The sequence below is a fragment of the Cnephaeus nilssonii genome (assembly GCF_951640355.1).
Source record: "Cnephaeus nilssonii genome assembly, chromosome: 7".
Lineage (NCBI taxonomy): Eukaryota > Metazoa > Chordata > Mammalia > Chiroptera > Vespertilionidae > Cnephaeus > Cnephaeus nilssonii.
In genome coordinates this window covers 86,121,985-86,144,720 of record NC_137078.1, presented here as the reverse complement: position 1 = coordinate 86,144,720, position 22,736 = coordinate 86,121,985, and the positions used below count along the sequence as shown (strand labels likewise).

At 48.1% G+C, this 22,736-nt stretch overlaps 1 protein-coding gene across 2 annotated transcripts in view; it reads right to left on the bottom strand.

Annotated features, from left to right (window-relative positions):
• Positions 1-6: 6 nt before the first annotated feature.
• Positions 7-22,736, bottom strand: part of PTAFR (platelet activating factor receptor) — a 29,667-nt gene continuing 6,937 nt past the window's right edge. Inside the window, exons 1-2 of one of the 2 annotated variants that reach the window (XM_079777801.1) lie at positions 16,384-16,493; positions 7-3,150 (exon numbers count right to left, since the gene is read on the bottom strand). In XM_079777801.1, coding sequence (XP_079633927.1) covers positions 2,073-3,104 — 1,032 coding nt within the window. In that variant the 5' untranslated portion in view covers positions 3,105-3,150; positions 16,384-16,493 and the 3' untranslated portion in view covers positions 7-2,072. Of the gene's footprint in view, positions 3,151-16,383; positions 16,494-22,736 lie in introns of those variants that run through there. The other variant, XM_079777802.1, reaches the window with a different exon arrangement.

Here is a 22,736-nt window from a genome sequence, read left to right as displayed (position 1 = left end):
GCTGGTACATAGACACTATAAAAACTTCAGGGGGGGGGCGGTACACGAATCACTGAAATTCAAGAAACACTGTTTTAGCATGTAAGCATTTATCTCGTTCGGAGCTCATTTAGTTGCAAGTAATCAATGACTCAAATCAGCTGAAGCAAGAGAAGAGAAGATCTCCTAACAAGGAACGCTCACAGGCCCCAGAGGAAAAAGTGCAGTTGTGCCTCAAGAAGGGCTTGGCCTGGAGGAGGAGAGCCAGGCCCCTGGGAGCACCCCCCCCCCTCCTCTCTCCAGGCTCCTGGGGCCTCTGTCTCCGCTTTGCTCTGCACATCTCCAGCTTCGCTCTACACAGAGCCGTTTCCTCTAGTGCTAGTACACTCACGTAGGTGGCCACCTCCGCCACCCTCTCAACCCCAGCGTATACACACAGACACACACACACGTGTAGACACACACACACTCACAGCTCCAGAGTTCCTATATCTTCAGGTGAGTGACTTGCAGAGCCTGAAAGAGCATCCCTGAATCTTGCTCCTTATTCCTGAGAGAGACATCCTGACTGGCCCAGCTGGAGCCAGATGTCCACCTCTCATCCATTCAACTCCTACAGGAGGATGGAGGGGAACAAATTCTCAGAAAAAGAGAGAAACTCGGATGAGTAGGCACCCTGACCAAGAGGTCTCTGACTCAGCAACTTACTTCACTGCTCAGAACATCCCTATGAGGTAGGAAATTCAGCTCAAAGTCCCTCAGCAGGAAGTGACAAAGCCAAGACTTGAAACTGGGTCTTGGTGACACCATAGCTCTAGTAGGCTGCACTACCTGGTCACCATCGGGTAAGTCCAGCCCACAGCTACGATTGCGGACCCAAGCGCGTTACTGGCCCATTGGGAGGCAGCTATAAAAATCATCCATCCAGTGCTTGCCCAGTGGACAGAAAACAAGGACCCCAACTTCATGGGGACACTATCTGAGAGGGAAGAAGATTTCTTTAAAGGCCCACAAGTCCCTGGAAACCAGAGAGGGCTCCTCCAAGCCCTGGGTCTGAAGCTGCCAGATTCAGACTGTGGTACTCAGCTCAGGGTGCAAGAGGAGGCTCATTTGAATATATTTGCTGAAAAATCACAAGCAGGCATCTAGAGATCGTCGAGAAGCGGACCCTTCTCTTCTGCACCCAGAATTCACAGTGCCTGCTGGCCCTTGAAACCATACCTGCTCCTCCCACCTCCTAGAAGCTAAATTAGGAGGGGTTCCCTAGAAAAAGAGGCAGGGGGGAGACCGGCCTAAGCCCCCATTCCCATGGAGGCCTCTGGGCATCGTGGTGCCCTGGATGGCCAGAGTTTCGCCTTGAGGGGCTTTTGCTGCCCAACAGGAGGTACTTTATCAAGGTCTCTGCACAGACAGATGGATGCAGCAATTGTGTCTCTCCCCCAGAGCCGGGCCAGGCCTGAAGCGAGGCGTGTGCAGGGAGACACCTCTGCCTCCGGAAACAAGCTCCCCATCCTAGCGTTGGGCCTGTGCACGTTTCATCTTCTCTGGTCCCCATGCAGGTGTTGGGTGAGTTGGGAGAAGTTTCCACTGAGCCACCCTAAGAAGTGTCACAAAGACCTTGTGCCTGTGGGTGGAGACAGGGGGGCATCATCCCAGCTCAAAAGTCTGCCCCAAAGATACTGCCGCGTTGCCAGGGGAGTGTCCCTTCCCCCATACCCCCCTTCTCTGCCTTTACAGTGATAAAGGGAGTGGTTGCTCCAAAGTTTAGGTCCTATTCCCTTGGGATGCTGCCCTAGTAGGCTGAACTGGGTGGCTCAGAGTCTGTCCCCAGGGTCTGCCCCTGGCTGAAGCCACCAGCCAAAAGTTACTCTGGCGGATGTCCAAAGGTGGCTCGAGCGGCTCATTCACGTTTGGGACTTCTAGCTGTCCGGCTCTTCCATCATCCCCACCTTGGGAGGTCGCCTCCGTGTCTAAGGGGCCCCGAGCACCCAGGGAAGATGTGCCCAGACCACAGCAAATACCTCTTCTCCCCCCGCAAGTCAGTCCTGATGTCCATTGTCCATGCCTCTGGGCCTGGCCCCCTCGGTCAGAGACTAATTTTTGAGGGCATTGGCAGGCATCTGGTTGAGCGGCAAGACCACCTCGGTGCCCGTGTCCATGGTGGTCAGGGGGCATTTCCGGCTGCTGCGCATGCTGTGGAACTTCTCGGTGAGGTGCTTGCGGAACTTCTTGGTGAGGAAGCAGTAGATGATGGGGTCTAAGACGCAGTTGGTGCTGAGGAGGCAGAGGGTGACCTGGTGCGCGTCGTTAATAGCCTGGTGGAAGTCGGTGTTCTGGAAGCCCAGCTCGGCCAGGGTCCAGGGCAGCTGCACCACGTGGTGAGGCACGAAGCAGATGATGAACACCGCCAGGACCGTGCAGACCATCCACAGCGCCCGGCGCTTGACCTCCGCGTTGCGCTGCTGCTGCTGCACGGGCTGCAGGAGCAGCGTGCGGATGATGATCAGGTTGCAGAAGAAGATGAGGAGGAAGACCAGGAAGAAGGCGAACACGAGGAAGATGTGGATGATGAGAACCGGGATGCTGCCTTTCTCGTAGTGTTCGAAGCAGCGAGTGACGTTGCCGGAGCCGGCCTGGCTGGGCACGACGTTGGTGGAGTCCAGGACAAAGAAGTAGGATGCGGCGGCCACGATAGACACCCAGATGATCAGGGACAACAAGATGCCACGCTTCCGGGTAGTCGCCTGCACCGTCTTGATGGGCCGTGTCACCGCCTGGAAGCGGTTGTAAGTGATGACAGCCAGGAAAGCCACCGAGCAGTAGGTGTTGATGAAGAAGAAACAGCCAGCCAGGTTGCACAGGAACGCGGGGAGGATCCAGTCGCCCTGGTGGTAGTAGTAGGTGATCCACAGCGGCAGGGTGACCAGGAAGAGCAGGTCGGCCATCGTGAGGTTCACCATGAAGATCTTTATCTCGTTGAGCTTCTTGGAAGGGTACAGGCTGGCGAAGACCCACAGCACGTAGCTATTGGCGATGACCCCCACCACAAAGATGACGCTGTAAAACACCGGGAAGAGGGTGTAGCGAAACTCAGAGTCCACGCGAAAAGAAGCATTCGTCTCCATTGCCCCGGGCTAGAAAAGGCAGCCGGTCACCGTGTCCTGCTGGTGCCTGGAAGACCACACAGGGATGCTGGTTAATGAAGGGCCAACAAGGGACTATCTTATTTCATCTATTCTAAGACTCCCATTATGCACATTGAAAAAAAAAAATCGATGGCCTCTTCCAATTAATCGGCAGCATTTGTTTTCTTTCTACGTAAAATAATTTTTCAAGGCACTACATCTAAGAATCCATGAAATCAATAGCAGCTGTTTCGGCGGTGGAAAGTGAAGAAGAAGCCTATAGATACTTAAACAGGTGAGTTTTAAGGAACAGCTGGTTCTACGTGGGATTTGGTTGATTGAGGGGGGAAAAATGTGTGCTTTGCTCTATTTGTTGGGGTGGTGGTGGTTTGTCTATGTTAAGTTACATAAATGTAGCCTCCATTATTCCAACAAACCATTGTGTTTTCCTTTAAAAACAAAAAACCTCACCCAGGAGTCACACTGTGAGTGACATAGTTGATCTGAATTACATAGTTTTATGCTTTTGGACCTTTTCCACTGCCAGATGGAGCTCTGCCATCTGATCCCAAAGCTCCAGGATAATGGCTCCACAGGGATGAGGAGGAGAGAGGAACATCTCTGAGACCTTTTAGGGGATCCGTGAGGTCAAAACTATTGTCATAATAATACCGAGACGTCCTGGCTGATTTGGCTCAATGGATAGAGCGTCAGCCTGCAGACTGAAGGGTCGTAGGTTCAATTCTGGTCAAGGGCACTGTTCGGGTGGCAGGCTTAGTCCCCAGTGGGGGGCATGCAGGAGGTGGCTGATTAATGATTCTCTCTCATTATTAATGTTTCTATCTCTCCCTTTCCCTTCCTCTCTGAAATCAATAAAAACATATTTATATAAAAAATACCAAGACATTATTTGCCTTTTGCACTGTTAACATTTGCGTTGATGGTGCAAAACTGTTGGCTCCGTAGCACAAATCAAGGCAGCAGCACCAAACTGAAGTACCAGGCAAATTCTTTACAGCCATGTACTCAGAGAAAAAAAAAAAAAAAGAAAAAAAAGCCAATTTCATTTTAAGTCACTTTAAAATGCCCCTGGTAAAGCAAGGAAATTATTAACTTTATTAAATCTTGAGTATACGTCTTTTTTAATATTCCATGTCAAAATGGGAAATCCACATGAAACACTTCTGCTCCAAACTGAAGTAAACTGGTTGACTTCAGGGAAAGCACTTATGTGGTTGTTGGAGTTGTGAGCTGGACTTTTTTGAAGATTATCATTATTATCACTTGGAAAAATGGCAAACTATGGCCTGGCCAGTGTGGCTCAGTGGTTGAATGTCGACCCATGAACCACGAGGTTGCTGGTTCAATTCCCCATTAAAGCACATGCCCAGATTTGGGGCTCAATCCCCAGTAGGGGTGTGCAGGAGCCAGCCAATTGATGGTTCTCTCTCATCATTGATGTTTCTATCTCTCTCCCTCGCCCTTCCTCTCTTTCTAAAACTTAATAAAAACATATTTTTAAAATTATGACAAATAATGGTTTTTCAGACTTGACTATCTGGCAGACATTTTTCAGATATGAATAAGTAAACCTGTCACTTCAAGGGAAACAAACAGTACTTATTGACAATGATAAATTTTCAAAGGAAATTAGAATTTTGGGGGGAAATTGTATCTCCAGCTTTCCAATACTTAAAAATTTTTCTGATGAGATTGGTGATGATACTAATGAATGAAACTTTTAAAATATCCTATCTAATAAAGAGGGAATATTCAAATTGACCATCACACCGTCACAAAGATGGTGGTGCCCATAGCCACAAGATGGCGGCACCCAGTCCCCTCAGCCCCACCAGAGTCCCCCAGTCCTTTCAGCCCTGCCAGGGGCGTGGTGCGGCCGGACCCGCCCTCAGCCTCCAGCCAGCAAGGGCCAGCCCGAGGCGCAGGCAAGCCTCGGATGTCAGGTGCCCAGCCGCCCAGGTCCGCCCAGGGCTCAGGTAACCAGGGCCAGCCAAGGCTTGCGCTGCCGGCAGTGGCAGCAGCAAAGGTGTGATGGGGGTGTCTCCTTCCCCTGATTGCCGGGTCGCCTCCCGCCCCTGAGGGCTCCCTGACTGTGAGAGGGAGAAGGCCGGGCTTAAGGACCGCCCCCCACCTCCAGTGCATGAATTTTCATGCACTGGGCCTCTAGTCTTATAATGAAAGAACAATATTTGGAAGACCCACATAACTCATTGAACCGATATTTTCCAAATAAGGGAGACATGATATTTCAAAATTATGCCTAGGTAGAAAATTCAAAGAATAAGATAGACCAATACCTCACAGGGTAACAAATTACAAAAAGTTCGTTGATATGATCCAGGTTCCACAGTGCAGCTAACCTTTAAGAAACTACCATTTGTGGAAAAAAAAGAGTGTCACCAATTATCTGAAAATAACATTAAAATATCCCTCCCTTTACAAATACCTATTTGTGTGAGGCCAGATTTTCAAAATGACATATCACCTCAGACTGAATGCAGAAGCAGTTATGAGAATCCAGCTGTCTTCTATCAAACACAAGATTAAAGTGATTTGCAAAAAATGTAAATAAATGCCACTCTTCTTCCTAAAACGTTTGTTTTGAAATTTTAGTTATTTTTTTACTAAAAACATTATTTATGTTAACATGCAATGAGTTTGTTATAGGTTTTTATATTTAAAAGCACCATTGTTTTATTTATAATGTCTTAGTTTTAATTTTAAAAATGGTAAACAGTGACAGATATAATCCATGTAAACAAAGGCACTCTGGGGCCCTCAAAACATTTTAACGATATAAAGAGATCCTGAGACCAGAAGATTTGAAAATTGTTGCCCCATAACCTCAGGTCCTCCACTCTCTTCCCGTGAGCCCAAGATGCCCGTTCATCTGCCACTGGCCTTGTTTCTTTCTCCTGTTGGGCCCCCAGGCCTTGGGGGACGGTGTTGCTGGGGTCTGAGAGAGGGGAGGCGGCAGCCCATAGCTGGGAGTGCGTGTTGCTCCTCACTCTGGGTCTTTGAGGAAGTCACATCCCTACCTACCCCTCACACCCACACCCAGCTCCACCCCTAAGTTAGTTCCTTCCTGTCTTGGGTTTAGGCTCTAGCTCAATGGGGTGGAGGCCACTCGCCTCCAGAAACTGTCTCTCTCCAGCCAGAGGACGATGGCAGAGCGGATGGAGGGAAAGTGATGGTTGTGAGAGTTATTTGGGAGATTGAAAGGACAGAACTCAGTGAGGCGAGATACTGGTTGATAGAGAGGGAGGAGTGGAGAACTTCCAGGTTTCTGGCCCAGAGATTGAAGGTGGGGTGTTGTCTATCTTCATGGACACGAGACTGAGGAGGAACAGCACGTGGGTGGGGAGAATGAATTCGGTTGAGGACGTATCACATTTGGAGTGCCTGCAAAGCATCCAGGCGGATCCAAGGTTGAGCCCCGAAGAGAGCACCATTAAAGGATACGCCGGAGGAGGAGGAGAAACTCCCGAAGGGGGCGAGGACAGGGTGGCCAGAGAGGAAGGAAGAGAGCCCGGGGCATGCCTTGCTGGAGGCCTCGTGAAGAAAGTTTCAAGAACGCGAGAACCAGTGGACAGCGGTGTGAAAAGTCACTGGGCAGTCAAATACAATGCAGACAGAAAAGCAAATATTGGATATGGCAACACGGAAATCTATCTCACGTGACCAGAGGGAGAGCAGTTTCCTAAGATGCGTTGAAGAGTGAATGAGAAGCAAGGAAGCAGAACGTCAAATTCTCACTCAAGAAGCTTCATACGTTGAAAGAAGTAGAGAGAAATAAGTAGAAAGATAAATACATACAATTTCAAATTGTGATGAATTCAACACAAGAAATAAAAGTACTAACATAATGAAGCTAGATCAGAGGGCTGCTTTAAATAAAGTGATCAGGGAAGGCTTCTTGGAGGAGGTGATAATAAACAAAACCAGAGGCCTAGTTGCTATCGAGCCAATGAAGCATGACCTTCAGGGCCCCCTCCTAGTCCTTGTATCTAATTGTGTATTTGTAATTTGATATCTTTTCTTCAAAGAAGGGCCCCCAAAGTTGTATAAAACTTATGATCCTGCAAAGCCTATGTCTTCCTCTGGCTGAAATCTAAAAAGTGAAAAGAAAATAGTCGAGAGAAAACCTGGAATTACTGAAGTCCATCATATTCTGAGACAGGAATAAATTTGTCATGTTCACGGAACCGAAAAGTCAGGGTGGCCTACAGGTGTGAGAATGGGGACGCGTGGGATGCAATCAGAGAGGAACAGGCCCTAAGTCCCCGTGAGGAGGGGTTCAGATTGTATTCCTTTAGCATCACAGAGACACTGAAGTGTGTCAAGCAGGCGAGAAGCATTGACCTGACTCGCTCTGGACACTGGGCAGGGAATAGATGGTAGGGAACAAGAGTGGAAGCAAAGAGACCATTTTGGAGGTAAGAGATGGTGGGGACATGGACCAGAAAGTGGCATTTCCAATTTTTCTCTTTGTCCCCAGCATCCAGCACATGCTTAGCCAGCGCGGGAGCTTGGTAAACATTTGTCAAGTGAACAAATATCTAACAACTGACAAGACTGACCTCTTTGTGAGAACGGTGAGAGGGGGCCTCCGAGAAGATAGTAGAGGCCTCATCCATCCAGGGGCATAGAGATCCTGTGGCAGCCTCCACACACAGCCTCCACACACGGCAGAGTGTGCCCTCCTCCCCCCCATCCTCCGCCTGTGGTCCTGGGACCAGAAGCATCAGCATCACCTGTGAGTTCGTTAGGCGTGCAGCATCTCAGCTCCACCCGAGGCCTGCTGTATCAAGCCGTCTTTTAGCAAGATTCATGCGATCTTGATTCATGAGCACCCTGGAGTTGGAGAAACGCTGTGCCTCAACACGCTGCCAGCCACATCCCTGTCTGACCTAACACCTTCCATGGCGCCCCGCTGTCCAGGATCAAGTCCCAGCTCCTGTCCACACTCATCTTCCACCAGCCTCTCCTGCCACTCACCCTCTACTCAGCCACACGGAACTTCCTGCTGCTGCTCTAAAAACTCCATTTCTCTTCGAACCTCTGTGTCTTTGCACATGCCGTGGGCCCTACTGAGCATGCCTTTGGCCTATTATTTTACCTTGCAAAAATCTTACTCATCAAGACCTAAGCTAAAGAATGCTTTCTCGCCCTAACCGGTTTGGCTCAGTGGATAGAGCCTCGGCCTGTGGACTGAAGGGTCCCAGGTTCGATTCCGGTCAAGGGCATGTACCTTGGTTGCGGCACATCTCGCAGGAGGCAGCTGATCCATGTTTCTCTCTCATCGATGTTTCTAACCTATCCGTAAAAATCAATAAAATATATTTAAAAAATAAAAAAGAAAGAAAAGAATGCTTTCTCTGAGACGCCTTCCCCGATTGCCCCAGGTAGAAGGAGTTGACTTCCTCTCTCTGAGTCACTGTGGTACTGGGCACATTCTTCAGTATAGAACCTGACACATAGTTGTAAGTATTGATTTCTGTGGCCCTTTTCTCATCAGGCTGGGAACTTCTTGAGAGCAGAGATTAGATTGTCATCTCTTTGTCCCCAGTGTCAGACACGGGGGGACTGAATGACTGAATAAATAGCCAAGCCCCAGATGACTATTCAGCGGAAACTGGCATGCCGGAAATGTATCCAGTCTCTCGGGAAGGCATAGTAGGGTGGGGAGAACAAGGCCTCTGGAGTTAGAAAGACCTGGGTTCATAGCTGGCTCTGCCTTTTACTTGCTGTGTGACGGTGGACAAGTGTATTCACTTCTCTGAGCCTCAGTTTCTTCATTTGCAAAAGCTTGCAATCTTAGCAGTAGTTCCAAAAAACAAACAAACATGTAAAGTGGCCACAAATGGCAAGGCTGTCTTCCTCTCCCCATTGGCCCAGCTCCTTGGAGCCCGGGAGGGGACTATGGGTACCACTGACTTCCGGAGCTCTAACTCACCACTGCCTTTCCTGCCCGCTCCAGCAAGGCTTCAGACCAACGCCAGCAAAGCTATCAACAGTTCAACTTAACCTGCGGGCACAGTTCCCAGGGGACCCAGGCTGGGCAGCAGGCCCAGGCCCAGCACTCAGCTGTGGGTGGGCTAAGAGGGCCATAAAGATTCACGGAGATAAGAATCCTGCCATCTGGATTTCCCACTCTCTGCCCTGCAGAGCATTTAGCCCCAACCACACTCTGCCTACCACTCCCATCCGGTCTCCTATTCCAGGTCCCCAGGGGACCTGAGAAAGCTGGACAACCCGAGGGGAGGAACCACCAGGAGGTGAGCAGAAGAAACTATAGGCTGTTTACTTCCCCAGTGCGGACTGTGGGTTGGGAAGTTGGGTTTACCAGTCAGTCTGGCCCCTAACATTTGTGGTGTCATATGTGGTCAAGAGTACACATGTCTAAATATTTATAAGCTATAACACTGGCCAGTGTGGCTCAGTGGGTAGAACATTGTCCTGTTCACCAAAAGGTGGCAGGTTCCATTCCCGGTCGGGGCACATGCCCACGTTGCAAGTTCAATCTCCAGTCAGGGCACTGCAGGAGGCAACCGATCAATGTTTCTCTCTCACATGAATAAATCTCCCCCTCTCTCTTTCTCTCTCACAAATATATATATTTTTTCTTACATACCTACGAAATTGATTAGGTCTAAAAAAACAACACTTAAAAATAAGTAAATATACCGCCAAAACCGGTTTGGCTCAGTGGCTAGAGCGTTGGCCTGCGGACTCAAGGGTCCCAGGTTCGATTCCGGTCAAGGGCATGTACCTTGGTTGCGGGCACATCCCCAGTAGGGGGTGTGCAAGAGGCAGCTGATTGATGTTTCTAACTCTCTATCCCTCTCCCTCTCTGTAAAAAATCAATAAAATATATTTAAAAAAAAGAAAAAAAAAGTAAATATTTACAAGCTATAGATCAGTCACGTCCAATTTCATGCACATCCTCTGTACCAGCAGCTCCTAGCAATCCAGCAAGCTTGTGGGTGCACTCACCAGTACGAGTGTGGGCAAAAAGGGGGTGTGGGCAGGACTCAGTGGTCAGTCCCACATGGATCTAAGGACTCCTGGCTCTGTAGGGAGGGCTTGACTGAAGGGGAGCCAGAGCCAACCCACCTAAACTCGGGGCACTGGGCATGATTTTCCAATTAAAAGTAGAGTTGCTCTTACTCAGGATCGCATTTCCTCCTCCCATCAGCCTTGGGAGGTAAGCTTTACAAGATGCCCATGTTTCCAGGGAAGAACGTGAGGTCAGAGCGGGTAACACACTGTCCACAGTCAGACAGCTGGACAGTAGTAGGTGGAATTTTCAAGTCCAAGGCCCATCATCCTCTCTCTCCTAGGACAAGCTGCAGCAAACCACTCCTTGGCCAACTCGGCCACTCACAGACCTGAGGACAGGAATTATGGATGGTGTGTAGCCCCAGAAAGATATGCCTTTGACGTGGGGCCTTGCGTTTACCTTTGCTCCCCAGATTCAGAAATGGAATGGGGCAAAGGGAAGGGAGGGACTGCGGTAACCATCTCACCGCTGCCGGGAATTGCTGGAGTTGGAATCAAATCCTGGTCCAAACACTAAACTCACCCCATGACGCGAGTCTCTGTTTTCTCCTTGGTAAAATGAAGATTTTTAAATGGGTCTAAATTTTAAATTTTAGACTCTAAAAGAAAAGGAAATTAGGAAAACAATCCCATTTACAATAGCATTAAAAAGAATAAAATACTCAGGAATAAACTTAACCAAGGAGGCAAAAGACTTGCACCCAGGAAATTACAGTACATTGATGAAAGGAATTAAAGAAGACACAAATAAATTGAAAAACATGCAGTGTTCATGGGTTGGGAGACTTAATATTATTAAAATGTCCACGCTTCCAAAAGCTACTTACAGATTCAATGCCCTATAAAAATACCAATAGCATTTGGTAATAGAAAAAAAAAAACATTACAAAATTCATGTGAAATCTTATCTCAAAAGCCCTGAAGAGCCAAAACTATCTTAAGAAAGAAAAGCTGGGGGTCTCATACTTCCTGATTTCAAAATATACTACAAAGTGCAATAATTGAAACAGTATGGTATTGACATAAAGACAGACATACAGATCAATTTCTAGATAGACATATAGAAAAAAAAACCCACCTCACATATATGGTCGAATGATCTTTGACAAGACTGCCAAGACTACACAACGGGGGAAAGATAGTGTCTTCAACAAATGGTGATGGGGAAAGTGGATATTCACATGCAAAAAAGGGAAGATAAACCCTGATCATACACAGTCTACAAAAATGAACTCAAAATGGATTAAAGACCTAAACATAAGACTTGAAATTATAAAACTCATAGAAGGAAACGGTTAAATCTTAATGCCATTGGAATGGGCAATGATCACTTGGGTGTGACATAAAAAGTACAAGTAACAAAAGCAAAAATAGACATATGGGACTACACCAAACTTAAAAACTTCTATGGAGCAGAGGAAACAATCAACAGAGTAAAAAGGCAAACTAAAACTGCATAATGGAAGAAAATATTTGCAAGCCATATATTGGAGAAGAAGTTAATATCCAGAATATATTTTAAAAAACTCTTAGAACCCGATAACAATAAATACATAATTTAAAAATAGTCCAAGAACTGGAATAGACATTACTCCAAAGACATACAAATGGCTAACAAGTATGTAAAAAGATGCTCAGCCATCACTAATCAACTGGGAAATGCAAATCAAAACCACAATGACTTTTATCTATCACCTCATGCCCATTAGGATGACCACTATCAAAAAAGGCAGAGAAAGACAGGTATTGGTGAGGATGTGGATAAACTGGAACATTTGTGCACTATTGGTGGAAAGACAAAATGATGCAGCGACGATGGAAAACATTATAGAGGTTCCTTAAGAAATTAAAAATGGAACTATCAGATGATCCAGAAATCTCACTTTGGGGTGTATATTCAAAAGAAAAGAAAACGGGATCTTGAAGATATGTTTGTACACGCATGTTCATAGCAGCATTTCACAATAGCCAAGAGGTGCAAGCAACCCAGATGTCCATCAACAGATGAATGGGTAAACAAATATGGTATATATGCATGATGGAATACTCCGCAGCCTTTAAAACTACAGGAAGGAAATCCTGTAGTATGTTACAACATGGATCAAACTGGAAGATATTATGAAGTAAAATAAGCCAATTACAAAAAGACACATACTGAATGATCCCACACTTAGATGAGGTATCTAAAGTAATCAAACTTATAGAAACAGAAAGTAAAATGGTGGTTGCCGGGTGCTGGGAAAGGGAGAAATAGGGGGTTGTTGTTCCATGAGTATAGAGTTTCAGGCATGCAAGGTGAAAATGTTTTAGAGACCTGCTAAAACATATAACAATGTGCATATAACTAGTAATACTATAATGTACACTTCAGATTGTTAAGATAATCCATTTATCTTATGTGTTTTTTTTTACTACGATAAAATAAATATGTTTGAAAAGCAGGCCCAAGAGATGGCAGATTTGCAAGTTACCTTGTGTACTTTTAACTTGGAATTATATGTCTCCGTTTTTTATGATTTCATAGCTGTGCAACCTTTGGTAAAACTACTTCCCCTCTCTGAACTTCATCTGTAAAATGGGGATAATAACACATCTACCTCGCTTGGCTGGCGTGGCTCAGTGGTTGAGTGTCCACCTATGAACCAGGAGGTCACTGTTCAATTCCCATTTAGGGCACTTGCCTAGGTTGTGTGTGTGTATATATATATTGTAGTAAAAAAAACACATAAGATAAATGGATTATCTTAACAATCTGAAGTGTACATTATAGTATATATATGTTTTTATATATATATATATATACATATATATATATATATTATTTATTTTAAATAGCGCATCTAGGAGAGATCAACCAAAGGACTTGTATGCATGCATATAAGCCTAACCAATGGACACAGACACCAGGGGAGTGAAGGCATGAGTGGGAGGGTGGGGGGACAATGGGGGGGAAAGGACACATATGTAATACCTTAATCAAGAAAGAAAAAAATTTTAAATAAAATAAAATAGCACCTTATAGAGCTTTTGTGAGCACCCAGGAAGATATACGTATTTGGAAAGGACAGTGGTTAAGACCATAGACTCTGGAGTCAGACAAACCTGGGTTCAAATCCGTCTCTGTCCCATTCTAGCTTCATGACCATGGTCAAGCATCAGTTTCTGAGCCTCAGGTCCTTCCCCCGTAAATGGAGCTGATGATATTACACGCACGTATCTCCCCAGAGCGGTATGTAGATTCCATGAGCAATGTACATAAAGTGCTTGGCACAACTGAAGGAATTCACAATCAACCGCTCTGAAAAGCTGTATCTACAGGAAATCCAGACAACCTTCTGATTGGACCAGACCAAATGTTTCTCAAAATAGCATGCCACTGTCATTGTGACTGCTCACACCAAGTTCATCCCGGCTTGAGACCTCCTCTATCAGGCTTCCAGCTATATCATTAACCCTAAAGGCTCCTGGGAACCAGTCATGTCTTTTTATGGCAGCTGGGACATCAGCCAATTCTTGCCCAAGACAATTATTGTAACCTCCTGAGCCTCTCTGTTTACTCATCTGTAAAATACTAATAATATTACCTCCCTCATAGGGTTGTTGTAAGGATTAAATAGAAAATGCCTCATCCATATCAGAGCTGGCTACTGTTCGTCTTATTTCTCTACCCCAGCCAGAGTTCAAGGTGCCACCTGTGGTCCCCATAACACAAAATATACATGGCTGTTGGTTTCTCTTTTTCTGGGTTGGGACTTCCCTGGATGCAAGGCTTCTGGTATTTCAACAGTATAGGGCCTCTTACACAGCAAACACTCAAGAAATAGTTACTAAACACACACACACACACACACACACACACACACACACACACACACACAGTCACATTGTCCCTCATCCTTCACTTCCAAACCTTATACACCGGCCTCAGCTACTCCCAGATCTTAGATTCCCTGGGGCCACTAAAACACCACAGTTTAATCATTTCCCTTCTATGAGTCCAAGTTTTCGCATCTGTAAAATGGGAATAATATCAGCATTAACCTCGCAAGATAGTCCTGAGGTTAAAGGCAGATAAACCTCTAAAGTACTTGGCATACAGTAGGTGCTCAATAAGTAAGTTGCCTCCCATTCCCATCTCTCCCGATGCTTGACATTTGTGCCCTGGCCGGGCCCCGATGGACAAACCATCTAAAGACTCTGCTCGTGGAGTGGTTTCATTACAATTTCTCCAAGAAGCAGAGGGCTTTGAGGGGAAAGTTAAGGGAGCAAGTGTACTGGCCTCTGGGGAAGTCTGCACGGGGCTCCCCAGTTTCCAGTACAAGGACTTTAGGGCCATGCCTGGTATATTTATTGGTGGATGAATGGAGCTCCTTGTCTGGAGAGCGGTCAAGGTCTGGGGCCCCAGGGATGGGGGTGGCCTGGGGCCAGAACTTCCCAATTCCCCTTTTCATTGGGGCCCACCCTGACCCCAGGTATGTGAATTACAATGTTGAGACTCAGTCTTCACTCAGCTGGACTAGGCCATTCTTATGACGTTGGGGGGCCCTAAGCCTGGCCTAGGTCTCTCCTCCGGGCTCCCAGATACTCAGATGGTATCTGTCTAAGTCAGCCTTGCCTCTCTTTGCTTCCTGGAAGTCAGGCAGGGCAGGCGGGAGGGAGGGGGCAGGCTCTACCTCTTCCGGGCTTCCCCAGGGCAGGGCACACCCCGCTGTGATACCAGGAATCACACTGCCACCTTCCCCCTCTGGGAGCTCCTGAGCCCTGCTGGCGCCCGCTGGGTACAGAGGGCCTGGCCCCCGGGGGACCACACAGCCCCAGATCTGCGCCAGGCTCTGCTCTGTCCCAGCTGATGTTCGGCTCTCCAAGCCTCTCTTTCTTAATTTGCAAAATGGTGATCCTAAAACCTCCTTTGCCAAGTAGTTGTAAGAGGGAATGACGCAATGTGTGCCCATGCGTACTGCTCAATAGCTGTGCGTTCCTCTCCCCGGCCCCCACCTCAAAAAAAAATGTTTGCTGAATGAACGAGTGAATAAATAACCAAACAAACCAGCCAGGCACCAAACCGGCCACACCTCCTCCTCCGGAAGCAGCCGCCTGGGGTGGCTGAAGAGAAATGGCAGGAATTGGGATCGGGGGTCTGGGCTGTGGCCTCAGCAGTGCCACCAACCAGCAAGTGCTGAGCCTTGGGATCTTTATCTGCACAATGGGGAGCCACTCCCACCTCAAGTATTGTTGTGAAAAGGAAGTACGATTTGGGGGAGTGATAAAGCGACTGGCAAACTGAAAAACACTTGGTACGTTGAAGGGACTTTATAAACTGTGAAGGGATCTGCACGTATCTTGGACATGCTTCTCCCGGCAGCCAGCTGAGCTCAGCTCCAAACCTGGGTCCTGAGGGTCCCCCTCCTGCAGAACTAAGGGGGTGGGGAGGGCTGCTGAGTGGTGGTCCTCCCCCACCCACATCCTCTCTCTATCCCTCTGCCCCTCTGTCTTTCTAGAGAGAGACTCGGCAGGTTCCCTCATTCCTTCCAGGTGACCGAGTCTCTGGGCAGCAGCCCTGGCCCACCTCCTGCCGGAGAAAAGTGGAGGGGTGGGGTGGGAGGGTCACCAGCTTGTGCCCTGTCCTGAGCATCCTGGGACCCAGTGGGGGAAACTGGTTGTGGGCCCGGCCCTTTGAAGGCACCTGGTTATCTTCATCACCCGACCCTGATCCCGACCCCGACCCCGACCCTGACCCCGGGGAGAACATCCAGTGAGCTCCTAACTATCCAACCCTGGCCCATCAGATCCTTCGCCTCTCCCACATCCCTGCGGGAGATGGTATGCGCCTCATTTGACCCTTTAGGAGACAGGTGCAGAGAGAGGGTGCGAGGCGGCCAAGGTCACACAGGAGTAAAACACATGACATTCGGCTCCCTGGGACCTAGGCAGCCCGCTCTCACCGCCTCCATCGCCTCCCGGTGAGGTCTCCGAGCTCGCTCAGCGCTGCCTCGGCCTCAGAGAACCAAGGAGAGGAGCTGGGTTTCCTGGGAAAATTATCTGTAAACACGAGACTCTGCGCCTGAGGAAGATGCAAACAGTTCCTTCAAAACAGAACCACCGTTTGCTTTGGTGCGGTCTAGGGGCATGACCTTGGTCTCCTGAGGACATTTTCATACGCCTCCCCCTTGCCAGCCAGGGCTGGGACCCCCCTTACCTGAACCGGGGCAGTGGCTGCAGCTGCGGGATCTGGCCGGCAGACCGGGTCTCTGTGCGTTCTGGAAGTGGCAGAAATGAGGAAACAGCAAGCCACTGCCCAGTCACCCCTGGGAGGAAGTGTCGTGACCCTCAGGCCCCTCCAACAGATGCCACAGGAACCTCCAAGTTGGGGCCCCCAGGCCCTGGACACTGCTCGGAGGTGTCACAGAGCAGAGGGCGGCGTGGGGTGTGGGCAGCAGCCACCGTGCCAGGGAGCTGGGGTGAGAGAGAGGAAAGGCAAGAGAGAGAAATCAAGAAATGAGCAAGAGGGAGAGAGAGAGAGAGAGGGAGAGAGAGAGAGAGAGAGAGAGAGGAGAAGAGGAGGAGGCACAAGTAACTGAGTGACCAAGAAAACAGTAAAAGTGGGAGTCAGGATGAAATGGGAGCTGGAGGGAGAAAGACAGGGAGATGTAAACAGCCGCCTGAGAAGAAGGAGGAGATGCAGGGAGTTCAACGAGGAAAAGATGAGGCAGGCTGCGTGCGTTCCTGTGCGTGCAAATGTGTGTGTGTGTGCGTGTGTGTGCGTGTGCGTGTGTGTGTCTGTATATGGGCATGAGAGAAAGAATGAAAGAAAGGGCGAGGAGCCAAGGAGAGAAATAAGATGGATGAGAAGGGAGGAGCTCAGAAGGGCCGCTGTGCCAGAGGCGTGAGCGGGCTGGGCATCCCTGGTGACCAGAAAGCACTGAGCCCACGGAACTCCTGTGGCAGAGCAGGGGGGTGGGGTGGGGGGGCTGAGCAGGAGTTTGGCAGCACGGAGTCGGTGGGAGACCATGAGGATGAACAGGGATGAGCAGCTGATGTGAGTTTGGGAGTGTCCATGGAGTGAGAGAGTGAGTGAGTGAGTGGCAAAGTCCGTTGGGTGGAGGCTTGGCGTGTACATCAGTCAAGGATGGGCGGAGCTCCCTGCCTCGGTTTTGAGTCCCTTTGCCCACTGTTCGTTCCACCACCATTTATGGAACTCCCCAGGCTCTGGCGCTGTAGCGGACACTGTCTAAGGAAGCCAGTCCCTCGCTCTCAGTCACTCCATACCCTCCGACACAGAGAGGGAAGCAGGTCTTGGTAAGACCAGGGTCCCCCAGCGAGGCAGGTGCAAGCAGAGCCAGGAGCCCGGCTCCTGCTCCCCACGCAGGGTCCAGCCTCAGCTCCCCCGGGGGGTCTGCGCCGGCCTCCTCCGGCTGGCTGGAACGCACTGCTTTTCCTTGTCAGAGCCAAAACCCAACCTCAATGAACAAAACACCTTTCCCTGTGCCGCGGCCCTAAGAACGAGAGCCAGAGGCCTGCCCCCCTCCCCCAGCTCTGCCCCCTTCACCCACAGGCAGACACGCTCCAACAACCTACGCACAGATCGCTTGCACTCACAATACACAGTGTCATGCCAAGGCTCTCTCACTATGACGTCCCTCCACCCACGTGCGCGTTAGGTGCCCACACCCATCACCCCTCACACCTGCCCAGAGCCACCTCCTTCGCCCATATCTGCTCCACTCCCCCACCACCCACACTCTCCTCACGTCTCCCTAGGTCTCCCTGTAGGGACTTTGCAAAGGTCGTTTGGTCACCTCCTCATGTCCCTGTTGAGCCTTGGGTACCGTGAAACACAGAGGACATGGTCTGGTCATGGAGTCTGACCTTCACGCAAAATGTCCACCTGAAATCCCAGGCCCTCACTCTGCTCCCCAACCCAGATCCTTCTTCCCAGAATTGGCTTCACCTTCTCAGCCGTCCTCCAGCCACCACGCTCCAGGAGCGACCTCAAACCAAGGAGGGACCTTCAGGATCAGCCAGCCCCCACGTAGCCAGAATCTCCAGGACGCCTGGCTCCGATCCAGGGCAGTTGGCTCGGCCTGTTTTTCGATAGTCCCTCGTGTACGTTCATGTAGCCGTTGGGGAGCAGTGCCTCTTGAGGTTATCAATAAGCAGGGTGGGTAGGCAGATTATTATCAACATTATCGACAAGTGAGCAAGCTGAGGTCGACTCTTTTCTTCTCTCATACCCACACCCGTTCCGTTAGCAAATTCGGTCAGTTCTACTTTAACATATAACCATCTCTGTATCTAATCAAGTCTCTAGACCTAAGCTTCAGTGTGTAGGAAGCACAGCGGACGGAGGAACAAATTAAAGCACCTCGCAAGGAAGTAATCAGTCAAACCTGGAATGTGGGACAAGGACATTCCGAAGGACAATTGATCCGCTTCCTTCAACAGACCAACCACATGGGAGGCGGGGTGGGGAGTGCAGTGGGGGAAGGAGTAGACTGTTCTAGATTGAAAGACATAAAAGACTTATGAGACATAAAATCAAATGCAGTTTGGCAAGTGTGGCTTAGTGGATTGAGCGTCGTCCCATGCACCAAGAGGTTCCTGGTTCAATTCCTGGTCAGGGATTTGCTTCAAAATAATACAGGACATACCTCAGTTTTAAAAAATAGCTTGATAATTGTTGAAGCTGGCTGATGGCAAGTGCACTTTTGTATGTGTTTTCAAGTTTTGATAAGAAAGGTTTTTTTGCTGTTGTTTGTTTCCTATGTAATTCAGCATTTGTTTAGATTTCAGAGATCAGAAGGACGATGAAAAAGGGAACTGTCCTGATGTTATGTGATGGATAATTATGTCTTGGGATGTCATGTTCCTGTGATAGCCTCTTACTATATAATGGCATATATGATGTTAGGTGCTGTATCTCCTACAATGTAGAAAGAAGTGAAAATGATGTAGCCTGGAAAACTCTATCAGATGACAGAAAAGAGCAATAACAATGAGGATGCCAACATCAACGATGCACATAAAGGGTTGACATAAGTTGGTTTCAAGAAATTTGAGTTGGGCCGAAACCGGTTTGGCTCAGTGGATAGAGCGTCGGCCTGCAGACTGAAGGGTCCCAGGTTCGATTCCGGTCAAGGGCATGTACCTTGGTTGCAGGCACATCCCCAGTGGGGGGTGTGCAAGAGGCAGCTGATCGATGTTTCTCTCTCATCAATGTTTCTAACTTTCTATCCCTCTCCCTTCCTCTCTGTAAAAAATCAATAAAATATTAAAAAAAAAAAAGAAATTTGAGTTGGAAAAAAGCATCCTACCTAATAAAAGAGTAATATGCAAATTGACCGTACCTTTGCTACACCCACAAGCCACACCCACCAGGAAAGCATCCACCAGAGGCTTTTCTGGCCTTGGGCACGAGCGGGGAGCCTGCGATGGATTGCAGGGAACTGGGGGTTCGCTCCTGTGAGGGGGTCTGCTCCTGTGGTGGATTGCAGGGAGCTGCGGTCCCCTGCCCAATGGGCAGTGTCTGCGATCACAGGGAGCTGGAGGTCCCCTGCCTAGGCCTAAAGCTTTGGCCAGAGGCTTTAGGCCTGGGCAGGGCACAGCCCATGATTGGTGTGAACTATAGAGGAAACACCTTTTTTGACTGCACATTGGCTAAGCTTCCTGTATGCCACTGGTAATATTCTTAGTAACTTGGGTAATAAGAATCTAAAAAGGTGATCTAGGGTTTTTCCACCACACTTCTGGAGAAAAAAACTAAGGTCCGCTGCTGGAGGGCTAAGAAATGTCATATCCTGCCCTAGCCGGTTTGACTCAGTGGATAGAGACTCGGCCTGCCGACAGCAGGGTCTGGGTTCGATTCTGATCAAGGGCATGTACCTAGGTTGCAGGCTCCTCCCTGGCCGGGGCCCAGATCAGGGCTCATGCAGGAGGCAACCAATCAAAGTGTTCCTCTCTCTTTGATGTTTCTCTCTGTCTTTCCCTTTCTCTTCCACATTCTCTAAAAGTCAATGGAAACATATCCTTAGGCGAGGTTAAAAAAAAAAAAAGAAAGAAAGAAAGAAATGAGTATCCTATGAAAGACACATCTTGAAAATGCCTAAAGAAAGTTGTCATTTTTTCTTGGTGAAGGGACTGGAGTCCGTGTTGATGAAAACACCTTGGTGGCTGTGGTGACTGGCAGTGGCTGCAGCAGCGGGGTGATGGGGCTGGTGCCTTCCCCTGATCAGCCCGGTTGCCTCCCACAAAGGGAGGCCAGACTGCAGCTTAGGCCCGCTCCCCATGGGGATCGGGCCTAAGCCATCAGTAGGACATCCCCTGAGGGCTCCCGGTATGTGAGAGGGGGCAGGTTGGGCTGAGGGACCCCCCACCCCCAGGGCATGAATTTCGTGCACCGGGCCCCTAGTTATATAGAAAATAATAAATTATTACCTGAAATATTTAAGTATGTGAATGACTAAAGGGATAAATTAATTATCATAAGTTGGCATTTGACTGTATCAGTGATTTTCAACAGGCGCTATTTTGCCTTCCAGGGACATTTGTCAATGTCTCGAGTCATTTTTGGTTGTCACACTGGCAGGGGAGAGGAGGAGGATTGGGGGCAGCTGACATGTGGTGGGTAGAGGCCAGCAATGCTGCTAGACATCCTACAATGCACAAAACAGTCCCTACAACAAAAATGTATTTGGCTCTCAATGTTAATACAGCTGAGGTTGAGGAACTCTGGACTATTTATATAATCTACATTCCTAAGAGTTTATAGATTCAAGTTGGTCTAAAATCCTTTTTGGGATCTCATCCTCAGAAAAATAGATATTTATAAGATATTTTAAAGATTCCTTCACCAAATAAACTTATTTTTAATTTTAAATATTTTTAATTGGTTTTGAGAGAGAGAGGAAAGGAGAGGCAGAGCAATACAAACATCGACAGAGAAACAATGATGGGCTGCCCTCCCCTGGGGATTAAACCTGCAATGCAACCTGGGGAAGGTGCCTTGGCTGGGAATCAAACCTACAACCTTTCGGTGCACAGGATGACACCCAACCAGCAGAGCCACACCAGCCAGGCCAACTCTTTTTTTGCAGGCAAATGTCTTCACTCCTGCAGGAGGGTGCTCACGCACATGGTCTGGAGCCCGCGCACACTGAGCGGGCAGTCCACTCACGGTTTTATCAGGCCAACTTATTTTTCATTTTAAACTAAGTATATAAATTTACTGTCAAGTTAAAATAATAGATGATGATAGATAGATAGATAGATAGATAGATAGATAGATAGACAGATGCTTTCAAAATCTCCACTGCTACGGCCCTGGTTCAAGCCACCGTCATCTCTCACGTGGATGTGGCTCCCTCATTGGTCTCCTTGCTTCCACCTTTTCACCCCTTTTAATTTGTTCTCAGCACAGCAGTGGTTGAGCCTCTTAAACCTCAAATCACATCATTCTTCTGCTCAAAACTCTCTAGTGGCTTCCATCTGACTTAACAAAAAATCCAAAGTCCTTCAGAATGCCTGCAAAACCTGACCTCATCTCTTACCCCTAGGGCCCCCCCCCCGCCCCCACCCCTCCTGCCCATAGTTGCACTGGCTTCGTTTTCTTCAAATAACGAGGTACACTCCTGCCTCAAACTTTCCCCATGTCTTTATTCCAATGCCACCTTGCAGTGAGGACTTCTTAATAACCTCAATAAACTACAACCATCTCCAACATGACCTGTGCCCCCACACTGCTTTGTTTTTCTCCACAGCACTTACCACAGCTAACATACCATATATTTTGCTGCTTTACTTTGTTCATTATCTGGCTCCCCAACTGAATTGTAAGTTCCTTGAGAGCAGGAACAGTCCTCTATGTTTCAGTTAGCTTGTTGCTTACTACATTCTATTATCTAGAACACTGCCTGGCACATTGCAGGTGCGCCTCCATAATGTTTATTGTGTGAGTGAATGAGGTTAGAGGAGAGCAAATGACTTATCCCAGGTAACACAGCTGGTAGGTGGCAGAACTGAAATTAGGACCCCAATACCCCAAAACCCAGTTGACTCTTGCACACTATCAAAGCCTTGTTCACTTCTCTCTGCCCTCTCCATCTGTCCTTCACGCACAGCAATGTGACACTTCATTTCTGTGAGCATCGCTTTGCTCTTCTGCGGCTGAGAACAATGTGGGGGGAAGAACACCACAAGGAAAAGAGCATGGGTTTTAGACCCAGAGACTTGGATTCAAATTTTGACCATCACCAACTCTCTGTGAACTTGGAAAAGGTAATTTGCTTCTTTGAGCCTCGGTTTTTCAATCTGTAAACTGGGAATAATCTTAAGTGCCTCACTCTGTTGTGAAGAATATGAGAACAAAAGAATGGTTATGAAGATTGGAAAAGACTAGCAAAACTGTCATTTTCACAGGCAATATGATTGTTTACATAGAAAACGTAAAGTAATGTCATGGACAAATTATTAGAATCAACAAAAACTTCAACAAGATTTCTGGATATAAATTCACTATATAAAAATCAATGGTGTTCCTATAAATAAGCAATAAAC